General features: G+C 40.5%; 2 protein-coding genes across 3 annotated transcripts; both read left to right on the top strand.

Moving 5' to 3' along the window:
- The first annotated feature begins 1,760 nt into the window (after positions 1 to 1,760).
- Positions 1,761 to 7,512, top strand: abhd13 (abhydrolase domain containing 13). The gene is made up of 2 exons (XM_023415951.2): positions 1,761 to 1,941; positions 3,552 to 7,512. The coding sequence occupies exon 2, from the start codon at positions 3,586 to 3,588 to the stop codon at positions 4,639 to 4,641; it is 1,056 nt and encodes a 351-aa protein (XP_023271719.1). The 5' UTR covers positions 1,761 to 1,941; positions 3,552 to 3,585; the 3' UTR covers positions 4,642 to 7,512.
- A 346-nt stretch (positions 7,513 to 7,858) lies between these two features.
- Positions 7,859 to 10,810, top strand: tnfsf13b (TNF superfamily member 13b). Of its 2 annotated transcripts, none has more exons than XM_023415844.2 (6): positions 7,859 to 8,374; positions 8,501 to 8,615; positions 8,918 to 8,974; positions 9,283 to 9,383; positions 9,679 to 9,829; positions 10,051 to 10,810. In XM_023415844.2, exons 1-6 carry the CDS (start codon positions 8,141 to 8,143, stop codon positions 10,161 to 10,163), a joined length of 771 nt encoding a protein of 256 aa, XP_023271612.1. In that variant the 5' UTR covers positions 7,859 to 8,140; the 3' UTR covers positions 10,164 to 10,810. The 2 variants fall into 2 exon arrangements, with proteins under 2 accessions (XP_023271612.1, XP_023271611.1); XM_023415843.2 differs by having other exon boundaries at positions 7,863 to 8,374; positions 9,259 to 9,383.
- Positions 10,811 to 13,627: the final 2,817 nt, after the last annotated feature.

The following is a 13,627-nucleotide window of genomic DNA, read 5'->3' as shown; positions in this document are numbered from 1 at the left end:
AAACAACAGTGCAACAACACGGCTAGGCTAATGCAGGTTATCAGCTGTAGTTCTGAAACGGCAAGGGCCCTGGAAGGTTTTCATCAAATCCTGCAATTTGCCTGGTAAATTGTCAGCAGGCCAACCACAGTATATAGATAAACATATATCTGTTGAGATAACAATTTGTTTACTTACCTACAGTATATGGTCAGCTATACAATGGTCATGCCATTGTAGAAATTAACCACCTCCTCCAAAGTAGTGCACAGCAAACCTCTCCTCATCTGCATCTCTGCTGTATCTTAAAGGCTCATTACTGCAGTGTCAGCATTTCTGCCTCAGCAGTAATTAATTCTCACTAACCATATGCTTTCAAGTGTATACTAACTTAATTTTGGTAGCCTATGAGTTTTATCTAACAGAATAGAACAGCATGCTCCATATAGGGGTTTTGATGCTGACTTAGACACCACAGAATCAAATCAACGATCCTCAAGGACAGAGCTGAATGGCCAACAGCTGTGCTAGTCTGCACATAATCTGTCTGTCTCCTCCAAGGTCACGCTGAGTGTGAGCAAGATGTTAAATACAGAAATACCAATGGGCAACCTAGGACTAGGGGAAAACATCAACATACAGTAATTCAAATATGTATTTAACAAGCACGTTGCTTCATATTTCTATGTCAGGTGTGTATTTTCTGATTAATTCGATAGATCATCATTTGTAAAGTCATTGTCAGTTCTATATACAGTCACAATCAGTCAACTTAAATCCAAAGTAATCGTACCTTTGTTTATTTTGCTGACCTCACACTGTTCAGGCTATTATCAGAGTCTGGGTTGAAGCATTCTCCCACTTAAACAGTAACTGAGATGAGCATTGTGTGCAGGTTGACATGCTATCTGTCCTCACTGTTCTTTCATCAAGGGACATTTCATTCAAGGACATTTCTCTCATCACCCTATCTGCCAGCAGTCAAGAGTGTTACAGCTCCCTGTCACATCTACAATTTGACCCACTTTTGTAGGCTGTGAGATGTGTCAACTGTGACTCTACCAAGGCAAAAAGGAAAAAAAAAAAGTTTTTTTTTATAGTCTGCTTTTGAGATCAAAGCAGCAGGCTAATATAAACTGTGGAGTTATGCTTTATATTAGGATCATGTGTTAGGAATGAATGGCTTACAGCAGTCTCTACCTTTGAGACTGTTTTTCCTTGTAACATAGTTTTGTAGTGACCAGTGCTGATTCTTGTATCCCTACATCAACATTAAAAATACAACTAAAAAAACAACTTCCTGTATTTGCTTTTTGCTTTGTTATGCATGCTGCTAGCTGATAGCTGAGTTCCAGTAACCTGCTTATTCGTGCTCTCTATACATGGCACTGTTCATTATTCATGAAGCATCACGAAACCAGCCACTCACATTTGGGGAGTTTACTTGAGAACTGTTGGATTAACAGTCATTATTATTTTCTTTCTAAGAGCAGCACCTGGTGGACAACAGTCGAGTAGCACATGCAATGGTGATGGCTCAGCTTTAGACCAGACCAATATTAAAACACACATCCCGCCTGTTGTATTATATAAATAAATAATATAAATAAACATTATAAGATTAATGTGAGACATTAGTAGTGGTTGCTGAGCTCCCTATTACAGCACTTTAACATGTTGCAGCACTGTTTTAATGGACGTGTGTGAAAACCATTTTCGCGGAACCTTTTTCTTGTGCTGAGCTCAACACGGACCTCATTAAAGCTACACCAGTAATGCTAACCAGCTGTGTAGCTAGCCTTGCCGGTTGCAGCTGTCAGTCACTCACCTCGCGTTTTCACAAGTTAACGCTCATTGTAATTTAATTAACTGGTACAAAGCTGGATGACATTGACTGTGCTGTCTATGCGTCTCCGATTTGTCAACATTTCATGCAGCTGAGGCGCTAAAAATGAGAGAAAGGTGAGTATGTGGCTGCTCTAGGTGGCTAGTTATAGCAGTTCCGATAGCAGTAGCCATATACATAGGGAGCAAATGATAGCTTAATAGTTAGCACGCTTTTTACTGAGCTAACTTGAGCTAACTTACTGCTAGCTAACGTTAATTTAAATAGGCTTTACTTTGGTTGTATGGTAACTTCAAAGCTTGGTGTGTTGCCGTCGCTGATTTTACAACTTCTTTTGGCAGTCCATACACAGATTTCTGAGTGATTGGTGACATTAACGTTAAACGTTAGTTAATGTTAGCTAGCTAATGCTAACTGTCAAAGCTCTCTTCACGTTAGTCGTATGAGATTCTCAGGCTAGCAGCAGCCGTTAACAGCTCTTCCTTCTGGGTGGGGTCAAGAGACTTTGAAGTCTTGCAATATTTATGTATACTCCGTTTATTCCAAGCAACACTAACGTTAACGTAACGTATTCCCTTCAGTGGTGCTCAGTCCTGGCGCTGGGGAGTACCGCTACAGCATATGCTTGCAACATTTGTTTCTACGTCTGTCCACACCTAATTAACTAAAGTTGGGGTTTACACTTCATCAAGACTTCGTGCCCATTTGGTCTTGAGTGGCCGACCCCCCCTGATCCATCTAATAAGGTGTAGGTACAACAGGGTAAGGGAGAAAAAGTGCTGGGGCTCTCCAGGACCAACAGTGAGCACTGCTAATTCTATAGAAATTATAGAAATTTGTGCAATATTTAAATCGCAGCAGCTGCAATTTTCTCGATGAAGGAAAAATAAACTATCCATTTCTCGTTCAGTACAAGACCCAACAAAAATCACATAATTTTTTAATGTTTTTTAACTTAAAATTAAAGGCAAAAATTACCATTCCAACTCAAATTGTGACTCACATATCACTTGCAATATCTGCCAAAGTAATTGCAATATGATTTTATATTATTATTATTATTATTATTATTACTATTTCATATTGTTAAGCCATAGTGTATTACCCTGAACACAGGATGGAAATGGACAGTGCTGTTACAGTGGCTGAATAAACTGTGTGACCTGTGTGGGTCTTGTATCAAACAGGCAGGTTCCTTTACATTTTGCAAGCATGATTTGTAGGCAGGGGCATCTCTGTTGCACCACAAAGCTTAATTATGTTTTGGCCATATTGCAATTCCAATGATATTTCCTTATAATTTATACAATACTGCATTCCACAAACATGACTGAGTGCATCCTATAAGTACATGAGCATTAATAGGTGGCATTTCTGATAATCAATTGTCATTTACATAAAATGTCATGATTTCTCAAATGTGAGAATTTGTTCTTCCTCCGTTTCATGCAATTACACATTGATTTTGGCCTGTAAAATCACACACGTAATTTGCTGGGTACTTGTCATTATATTTATATGAAGTGGTCAGCTAATAAATACACTAATTCATAATGAATATGATGTGCACTGTTATGTTATAATGCTGGAGTGATCTTCTGTAACTATTTTATGTTTGTTAAATAAATCATTTGTTTTCTTTGTCAAACGATTTCTTTACAGATTCACTAAAGCATTCCCCTTTCTCTCCCCTGTACTTTGTCTTTCGTTCTTTCTGTATTTACAGAGTGTGTGTTGTGTGAGTCAGCTTGTGTCTAGCCATGGAGAAACCGTGGAGGCTGTGGGGGGCAATGGAGCGTTGTACCCTAACTCTGGCCTCCTGGTCCTGGGGTGCCTGTCGAGTCTCCCTTTTGGCCCTCATTCTCACCTTCCACCTGTATGGAGGATTTTTTCTCCTCGCTCTCATCCTAGCCTCTGTGGCTGGCATCCTCTACAAATTTCAGGATGTGCTCCTCTACTTCCCTGACCAGCCCTCCTCCTCTCGCCTTTATGTTCCCATGCCAACAGGAATCCCCCATGAGAATGTGTACATCCGCACCAAGGACGGTGTGAAGCTCAACCTCATCCTGCTTCGCTACACAGGAGGGGACACACCGCCTGGTGTCACCTCTGGCAATCAAAGCAGCCCCACATCCTCTGCTCCACCCACCATCCTTTATTTCCATGGTAATGCAGGTAATATTGGCCACAGGGTGCCAAACGCCCTACTGATGCTGGTCAATCTGAAAGCCAATGTAGTGCTGGTGGACTATCGTGGCTATGGAAAGAGTGAAGGTGAGCCTAGTGAGGATGGGCTGTACCTGGATGCAGAAGCCACACTGGATTATGTCATGACCCGTCCTGATCTGGACAAGACAAAGGTGGTACTCTTTGGCCGTTCACTAGGAGGCGCTGTGGCTGTGCGCTTGGCCTCAGTCAACCCTCACCGTGTAGCAGCCATTATTGTTGAAAACACCTTTCTCAGCATCCCTCACATGGCAGCGACGCTCTTCTCCTTCTTGCCCATGCGCTTGCTGCCCTTGTGGTGTTATAGGAATCAGTTCCTGTCCTATCGACAGGTGGCGCTGTGCCGCATGCCCTCGCTGTTTGTGTCTGGTCTGTCAGACCAGCTCATCCCACCAGTTATGATGAAACAACTGTATGAGCTGTCTCCTGCACGGACTAAACGCCTGGCTATCTTTCCAGAGGGAACACACAATGACACGTGGCAGTGTCAGGGCTACTTTGCTGCTTTGGAGCAGTTCATGAAGGACCTGTTGAAGAGCCATGCCCACGAGGAGAGTGCTCAGCCCTCAGCTAGTGTCACCATTATCTGAAAAAAATCCAGTCAGGGAGTGACTGTTGGTGACTACAGGTTATGGGCAGGATGAAGTGAAGGCTGTTAAGGAAATTGCTTGGAGGGACTTAATTAATTTTTGGAAAGAATGTACATTTTCTATGCTTTTTCTGGGTTTTTATTTTATTTTATTCTTCTGTAAATGTAACATATTTGTCTAAATGATTTGACTATTTCAAGGTTTTAAGAGAGGGTAACAATCCCTCATGGGATCTTTTGTGTTTCAGCTATGAATGCATGTATTTATGACCTTTTATGAATGAAGCCAGAGCATACATGCCCACACTGCAAGACATGTCACAACTACAGAAGAACTTGCTAGAATGGGTCTGCTGAAATCAATTAAAATGAAACAGTTGCACATTGTACAATGACCGCATAAGGACCATGTTTCAAATTGATTACTACTAGAATTAAAATGACACTCCTTCTAATATACAAAATGAGACACTGATAATATGTAGGTCTATACTGGTATATATATATACATTTTTTTGTTAATATTTTTGCACTTTTTTTTGTTCAGATTTAAGTGTTGACTTGTGTAGGCTAACATCTTATGAGCAATACTTGGAGGAGCATAAGGATGTTTTTTTTTCTCTGCCCTTTTGGCAAGGGACATTAATATTGAGTATTTGCAGCAGCTTGGCATGTCATGACATTGTAGTGGTTAATATTTATATATTCCCTCGAAAATTTTGTCTGGCAAAGTAGCATAAAAAACTTGAGTAACTGTCACAAAAACTGTTGACTGAGATAAAGTGGTCAGTAAGATAAGGTGACGTTGATACTTTTGTCTTTCAAAATAAGTTCTTGAGATCTTATTTCCTGTCAAACTGCCTCTGTTTCAGTGTGATTGGGATAAGCCACAAGATATTCTCTCTATTACTGTGTCATTTTAAAACAACTAGCACACAGGATAGCATTTACTCTTAAATGGGCTAGGGTTGCTATGGAGTAACTTTGGCTCCAGTAGTCTGGTGAGCAAGATTATTTGCTCTGTGTGTAGTTTGTTATTAAAGGGTGGGTTCAGATTTCTTTAAGTCTATCTTAGTACAGCACTATAATACATGTCTTTCTGTACTAAAAGAGTTGATGGTCGGACTTGTTACTGAGCATGAAGAGGTCATTTTATGCACAAAAATAAAGTTGAGCAGAACCTCGCACGAGGAAGACAAACTAATTAGGGATTTTCCAAAGTAAGGTCTGAGTAGAAAATACCACCACTTGTTCCCTTTCCCCCAGTGCAGATCAACACGGAAACATTCTGGGAAATTTTGAATTAAAAGAAAAGAGGACAAAAGACTCAACTGAAGATGGTTACTTTATTTGTCTAACTCAGACCACTAAGACCTCATATTAACTTTTATTGAACTTTGGAATGAATTTTTTACACTGCAAGAGCACTGTGGGTTTTGTCTCTTTGGAGTCGCATTAGGAGGGGATTTCTTGACCGCCAGTACAGACAGGAAGAATGATTAGTGACCAGTTGCTCTTTCAACATGCATACATATGGGCATTGGAGTACTGTATTAATATTGTCTTGGAAAAAGCCTGAACCTATCTCAAGAACTAAAAGTAATATGTGAGCTTCTTTTAATCAAATGTTGTAATTATTTGTTAGCTACTATCATCTCGCCCCATGCTCATGTGGCAAAATGGCTTTACTCACTTGGAGGGCTTTTAATGAGTTAATTAACCTTTCCTGCATGTCTTCCAGGGGGTGGAGCAGAGCTTGATGATTAAAACACTGCTCCTGCTTTCCAAATGCAGCACGCTGCACTGCAGTGGTAACAAAGCCATTTGAATACACTCAACAGATCTCCTTAGCCATATTTGATACTGTTTGTAAACAGTATGCTAAACAAAATTTAACAACACCAAAAGACCAAAATTTGTTTGTGTCAGTGTGACAACTTGAAAAATGGTCTAAAGGCTACCATGAATGTAAAATGTGGTCTTAAATTAACAAGTGTGCTTTATAAGAAATAATTTATAGTCTTTTCTCCCTTGTGTGTGACATTTTTCCACCAGTGGCACTGAACAGTTTAAGATATTTTTGTATTATATCAAATCCATGAGCTGAGTTTGATGCATCCAGTTTAAAGATTTTTATCCCATCACACATTGGGAGAGCACGTTGTGCAATCTGAATTCAACCATGTGAATATACACTGATTTTGTTTCACACGCTTCGCTTTACACACTTCTGCTGTTAGTTTGCATTGTGCCATTTCTTCATTCAAGAAAAGATGTGGGAACTTGTCATCATTTATTTGATTTATTGTTTTGGTGGTTGGCCTAAAGCAAATTTAATAATTAATAGAATATAAGAGTTTCTATCCTAGGCAAGTGTATTGTCCAACGCCCTGTTCAAACTGAATGTCTTTTCATTTTTTTATAAAGAAAATCACTTGCCAGGTACTGTGTACACTATGGAACATATTTTTATATGTTCATACAATTATGAATAGTGGAATCAATGCTGTTGAAAGTGCTGGCATAATTTCAAATTTACAAGTTGCATTTGCAAGCTGGCGTGATTATGTTGAGTCTTGGTAAATTTCTGTAATGAAGCTGCACAGTGACGACATGACTTTGTGTACATCTACCATGACCTCCAGTAACCCCACACTGAAGAAACGTTGATGGGATATGTGAACAGTTAGACATCTGAATGATTCATCTTTATCTTCAGTATAAAGCAGTCAGTTTGAGTGAGTTCTCCATTTTAGAGTTGTGTTTCTTTTTCTATTTCAAAAACAATGTTGACAACTTCTTTTGTAAGCACACATTGTCACTTTCTATTTTCTGTACTGTAACATGCAATAAATTGATACATTGAAATTTCTTTTCGTGTTGGATTTTTGTTGTGTAAGTTCCAATTTGACTCATTTAAATTGCCGTCACTTCACTTTTTATATTCTGAGAATAGCAGTTTGATTGTTTTTCTGTTATGTTGCCATTCACAGTTGAATAATTTTTGCACTTCCTTCTTTCGGTGAGTGCTGGCTCCTCTGGCTGCCAAGTTCAAATCTATTGTCTTTTTCTCCTTATTAGTATAAAATCACTCATCTTAACTGCCAAGACTGTTTGCTTCTTGTGCCCACTCTGTGACGCACACACACTTTATTAAAATGTGGCAAAGCTGCGCTTGATGAGCTTTATCATTTTGAAGGAAGCAGGATGAAGATAAGGGGAGAGAGACTCGTCAGAGCTGCTGGTCAGGCAGGAAGCTGAGTGCGGTTAGCTGAGCGGAACAGTAGACGGGAAGCTGTTTTTTTTTACTGTATTTGTTCTGCGTAGTCCCTCCGACTAAAACTGGAACTGGTGGATAAAAGTGAGAGTTAGGAGGGACAGTGGAGCCTACAGAGAGTGGTTAAGGTAAAGCTGGAGGCTCCAGAGAAAGCTTGAAGAGAGGCCTCATAGTTCAGGTGTGAGACGAGTCATGTTGCCGGCGTGAGCTCTCGGGAGATTGTATGGGCCCTGCGATGGCAGTTTTGGCAGGTGTGAAGCCTGGGACTGGACAACAAGCAGGTGGAGGGAGGCTGTCCTGGCCAGTTTTCCTGCTGACACTAGCTGCTGTCACCTGCTCCTCTCTTTCCGCTTTGTCCCTGTACCAACTGGTGGCTCTCAGAGCGGAGGTAGAGGGACTCAAATCAGAGGTCTGTCGCAGGAGAGAGGAGGGACAAGAGGCCAAGCATGGAGGCCAGGTGAGAGACAACTATCCTCATAACATAAAAACAAAACCCCATCTGAACAGGGTGGTGAAGATTGGCAAGATACTATATTTCACTTGCATTTATGGTGTTTCTAAGGACTGTATTGTGTCTGTACAGACTGAGAATATCAGTAGCAGGAGAAGCAACCAAGAGCCGCTCCAGCAACCTGAGTCTCAACATGCTTCCACCCTGTTAAGGAAAAGGAGAGTCGTGGCTGGAGCAGACACATTAGGTAAGACACAGTGGTGCACACCTGACAGTTAACTGCTAAAGAGATTCAGTTATTAGTAGCAAAATCTGTGATATAAATGTTTTGCTTCACTTCCAAAAAGATATTAAATACACTATGTGACCAGTTCTATTTCTCGGGCACCAGTGTTTATACTGCTGCTGGGTGCTGTCAGTGGAATTTCACCCTACAAGGAAAATTGGAAGGGGCAGAAGGAAAAAGAGAGACATCCATGGAGTGAGCAACGTTCAGGACACAGCTGACCAGTGTTAACATCTCTAAATTTCTCCTATGTTGTGTCACAGTTTCTCAACCTTGCCTGCAGCTGTTGGCAAACAGGAAAAGGACAACCTTCAGCAAAGGTACAGTGTGCCTCGCCTTTTCTGTGACAGATATTTTTTATTTGAAACATGTATTTATTTGCACTCTACTATTTCGTATTGGTTGTTGTTTGAGCTTTGTAAGTTAACATTAAATACACCCATAAATACTGAGTCAAAATACATTTCACACAGAAAATGATATAAACATGTATGCATCAACCCCAAGCAGCAACTAACTCTCAAACAGGTGGACTCCTGGGATGGATATTAAGCTTTAGGTGCTTTGACATGTTTTCTAATATATTCTTATTTGTTTTGATCAGAATTGGAATCGACTCTCTACACAGGTATCCCCTGGCAGACAGGACTGAGGAGGGGCTCTGCCCTGGAGGCAGAGGGAGACCGCATATTAGTTAGACAGGAGGGCTTCTTCTTTGTGTACAGTCAGGTACGTCCATTTGTCGTCATTGCATAGTTTTTCCACAGGGAGGTGCTGCTGCTCTGTCTGCCAATCACCAGATTTTACATAGGAGGGGGCACATGTCTCCATATAGTGCATGAAAAAGGGTGTGCTCGATCTTAGCATGAGGTGGTTAGCAGACCTTGAAGAGAAAATGTAAATGATGCACTCAAAATAAAAGACATAGAAAATGCTACACCACCCAGCTGACTGTTTATGCATGTTAAAACCCATGCCGGTGCCGTACCTCCTAGATTTCACCTAGTGTTTCTGATTTTCACAGGTCTTCTACATGGACAGTACCTTTGCAATGGGTCACGTGGTGATCCGGTGGAAGAGTAATGTGGTGGGAAACGACGATCCTTTTGCAGTCCTGTTCCGCTGCATCCAGAGCATGAACCCTGTCTTCCCTTTCAACACCTGCTACACAGGAGGTGAGCCTATGATCACCCTTTTTACAGCAGCTCTTAGGGGAGGCTCAAACAGTGTGTTCTCCTCTTCAGTCAAGCTCAAGCATTCGTGTGTGTTTTTACTTGCCTAAGTGGCTGCATATGTGTGTCAGTAGTTTGGGTACGTGTGATAGATGTCTGTGGAAGGGGGGAAACAAAGAGAAAATGCCAGTTCAAGGTCTGAACAGTACATTTACATCCTTCAGGTATTGTGAAACTGGAGGTCGGGGACCACTTGGAGCTTCTGATCCCCCGTTCCACAGCCAACGTGTCCCTGGACGGAGACGTCACCTTCCTCGGTGCCGTCAAACTGGCTTAAAGTGTGTCAGCTTGTTTTGGACCTGAGGGACGCTGTTGTCAGGGGAAACACGTGCCACATTGGGAGGAGAGGGAGCAACGAGGCACAGTTCTGCTGACCTTGCCTGACCTTGGGTGTTTGAGAGAAGAATACAGGAAGCAGCCATTTGTGCTCTTGCTGTAAGACAGACTGTGTGACTCCTTGCTAGTGAGCAGACATGACGGGGATGATGAGTTGATGTCATAGTCTTTACTCTTTACATACAGTTTATATACACCTTATAGCCACGGCTTTATTGTGTTCATTTCTACCACACACCAAGACAAAATGTTATAAAAATCTGCCAGGATCTAGTACTTTTTCTTCAAATAATCACAAACACATGACATAGGCTGACTTGGAAGGAAGTGTGTTATTTGTGTGAAATCATTCTTATATTCTTACATGCACTGATCAATAATCTTTTCTACTGTTGCAGCAGCATTACTATGTCGCTGAAATAGTTCTTCTCACATGCTTCATTTGTTTTTTGTATTTTCTTTTAGATATTTTAACCCAAACAAGAGTCTGGTTATCATCCAAATGCCACAATTTGATTCCAGTTTAACTGTATATGTCTTAAATGATATGAAAATTCAGATACAATAAAGGGGACAGTTCTTGCTCAAGAGATGACATCATCCGGAGTCGAGGTGGAGGTTGTTGTTCAAATGTTGGCCACTAGAAGGAAAACGACATCCTGCCACGCAGCACAGACACAAATCAAACTAAAGCGAAGTGAAAACAAAGTAAAGGAAAAGAGCAGACTTTTAGCTTGAGGCAAAACTGTCTGCATTTGATATTTGCACATTTCGAGGGGCTGCTCAATGAATTTATAGTGCCTGAGGACCATGGAGGAAACAGTTAAATATCTTCAATGGATGATTCTCCAGTTTATATTATGTTAAGTTATTAATGTACATGACATTTGGAGTGCATGATACAGTTTGACTGAGCAATAAGTCATTATAATCTCTTACAATCTCTTATTGATCACAGAATTGTGATGATACTATTTGATAGCATCATGATGTCATCACATATTTCATTAGCCTCTGCCCCACGAATTAATGAATCAAAACAAATTGTATAATCATAAACTGAACTACAAAGTTAGTTTGTTTTGTCTTAAATAACAGTGAAGCAGAGTTCACAGCTGTGAAAATTCATTATGTTTAAAGTTAATTGTTCATTTCACATCATTTTGCATATCACAATGTACTGTGTATTGATAACGGAAAGCTATAAATATTGTGATGTTGATCTCAATCACATCACCTACTGCTAATATGCTAATATGCTAATATACTTCCCATAAACATATAGTTTGATTGAAACAAGCTCGCTGCTATCTGGTTCTCAAGGAACAACTCGACTAACACACACTAACACTAAGTGCCTCATTTCAGGGGTTTGGTTTCGGTGGTCACTCCTCTCTGGGAACTCTGCAAATTTTGAGATAATCAAATTTTTCCTCGTTGGTTTTTAAGGAGCTGTTTGTTTTGACAGAGGCAGACTCTTGGTAATGCAAATAGGAGATTCATGTGAGAAACATTTTTTAAATGATTTTACTGATTATAAAAATGTGAAAAATCCACATCTGGGGCAAAATGCCTCCTAGTGGTTTGGGGCAAAATGCCTCAGGGAAATCTTCCCTCACCTCCTCCTTTTTGTTGATGTGTAAAAATGAATAAAAGACACAAGATGATCCCATGAAAAAAACAAAAACAATGAAAGGACATGAGAGCAGCTTATTCTCCGGAAATGCTTAGAGCAAAAAACAAACTCCTAACTACAATTAATATTCAAATCAAAATTATTAGTGAAGAATGAACCATAATTCAGCCATAGACCTCTTTGAAATGGTGACATAATTCTTTTTCAGGAGCATGTTTAAGTTAACTATGACATTATTTTAATCAGTATTTTAATTTAACTTGTTCATTTTGAAGGAAATGAATATTTTTTGCATTGGTGCTCTTCACTACCTGCCACGCTCTGTCCCGTCTGTCTCTCCCTCTCTGTGCAACTCTCTCTCACACACACAGGCCTTCTGTCTGCTGGGGCAAAGAGTTAGACAAAGCCCAGTGGGTGGTCACTTCTTTTCTAGGCATTTTGCCCTCGGAGTCATGGCTCCATTTGACAAGAAGAGAGACCAGAAGAGGGGGAGGAGGGAGGAAGAAAGTCTGAAATAGAACTCTTGGAAAGAAAGATTTCAAATGGACTTAATGGATAGAAGTAGCCATTAGTGGAAGAGTGAGCGGAAGAGAAGAGAGAGGCTATGAAGCTAAAACACATAAGGAGAGGAGGCCAGAACCAGGGTACTACAGCCATAGAAGTCAGAGAAGCTCTTTGATGATCTAGTAAACAGAGCAGGCGGCTGTACAAACACAAAACGAGAAAAAGAAGACGAAGGAGGAGGAGGAGGAGGAGGAGGAGGAGGGTATGAGAGAAGAGGCTGAGTAGAGCACAGACCTCTCCTATAAATGTGTCAAGCATGATGCTCCCCCTCCCTCTGGGTCAGAAATGTCTTTGTGTGGTGCCATAGTGACGGCTGGTGTGGCGGCGGAAGCTGATGTCATTGTGGGCTCGGCTCTCAAAAGAGAAACCAGCATCTGACTGGAGAATCAGGAAATGAGACCTGCTGTGTACACATGCTGGCATGCTGTGTATCGTTCACACACTCATACATGTTGCTAGTCATTTTTTAGCAAATCATAAGAATCGAGTCTGAAAAGTGATCGCCACGCTTAGCAGATCCCACGCTTACTCGTCTTATTTACAGAATCAGAATCATCTTTTTTGAAAAAAACACCAGAAAATGCATTTTTTTCCTATTTTATTTTTATTTTTGTTTATTTTTCAATAGCTATTAATATCTGCAAGAAATAACAATAACCTTATATTAAGTTTTTTTTTATATAAGTACATTTCTCAACATTACATGATATGCTGTTTTTTTTCTTGCAGTGTAAAGTGGTTAATTTCATGGAATAATCAGTTCCAGTGCTTTAGAGCAGATGTAGCTCCATCAAATGACCTCAAGTACCACCTTCCTTGACTCCACCCATCCTGTTCCAAATGCGTTCATTAATCATATAAAAAGTGGATATTGTTATAATAATGTTTTGATACAATTGAACTGTTAATGTTTGTGGTTTGGCCAAGTGTTTATTTGAGGTGCAGCTGATTCCATATATATATATATATATATAATCATAATTTCAAATGAGTTGAGCTACTCTACAATCATTCCACATACCCCATAGCAACTGCAGAGGTTCCCCCCAGGGTACAAGTACCACTGGTTGGGAAACGCTGTCCTAGACTCTGTCTCCTTCTTTCTCTCTCATTTTTCAGGCTGCATCATTTGTCCCCAGCTGTCCTTTCATTTCCTCCCTCCTCCCTCTCTCCCTGTTTGTGAGCTTTAGGGCAGGTCTGACTGA

This window comes from Seriola lalandi, unplaced genomic scaffold (assembly GCF_002814215.2).
Source record: "Seriola lalandi dorsalis isolate HSWRI2012SDOR001 ecotype SW California unplaced genomic scaffold, Sedor1 jcf7180002054559, whole genome shotgun sequence".
Lineage (NCBI taxonomy): Eukaryota > Metazoa > Chordata > Actinopteri > Carangiformes > Carangidae > Seriola > Seriola lalandi.
This window is presented reverse-complemented; position numbering and strand designations above follow the sequence as displayed.

Bases quoted from the DNA above. Each gene is read 5' to 3' on its own strand.
- tnfsf13b (XM_023415843.2), top strand. From the start codon at position 8,141: ATGGGCCCTGCGATGGCAGTTTTGGCAGGTGTGAAGCCTGGGACTGGA. The intron at 9,384-9,678 runs GTACGTCCATTT...TGATTTTCACAG, and splicing joins TCTTCTTTGTGTACAGTCAG to GTCTTCTACATGGACAGTAC. The intron at 9,830-10,050 runs GTGAGCCTATGA...TACATCCTTCAG, and splicing joins CAACACCTGCTACACAGGAG to GTATTGTGAAACTGGAGGTC.
- abhd13 (XM_023415951.2), top strand. From the start codon at position 3,586: ATGGAGAAACCGTGGAGGCTGTGGGGGGCAATGGAGCGTTGTACCCTA.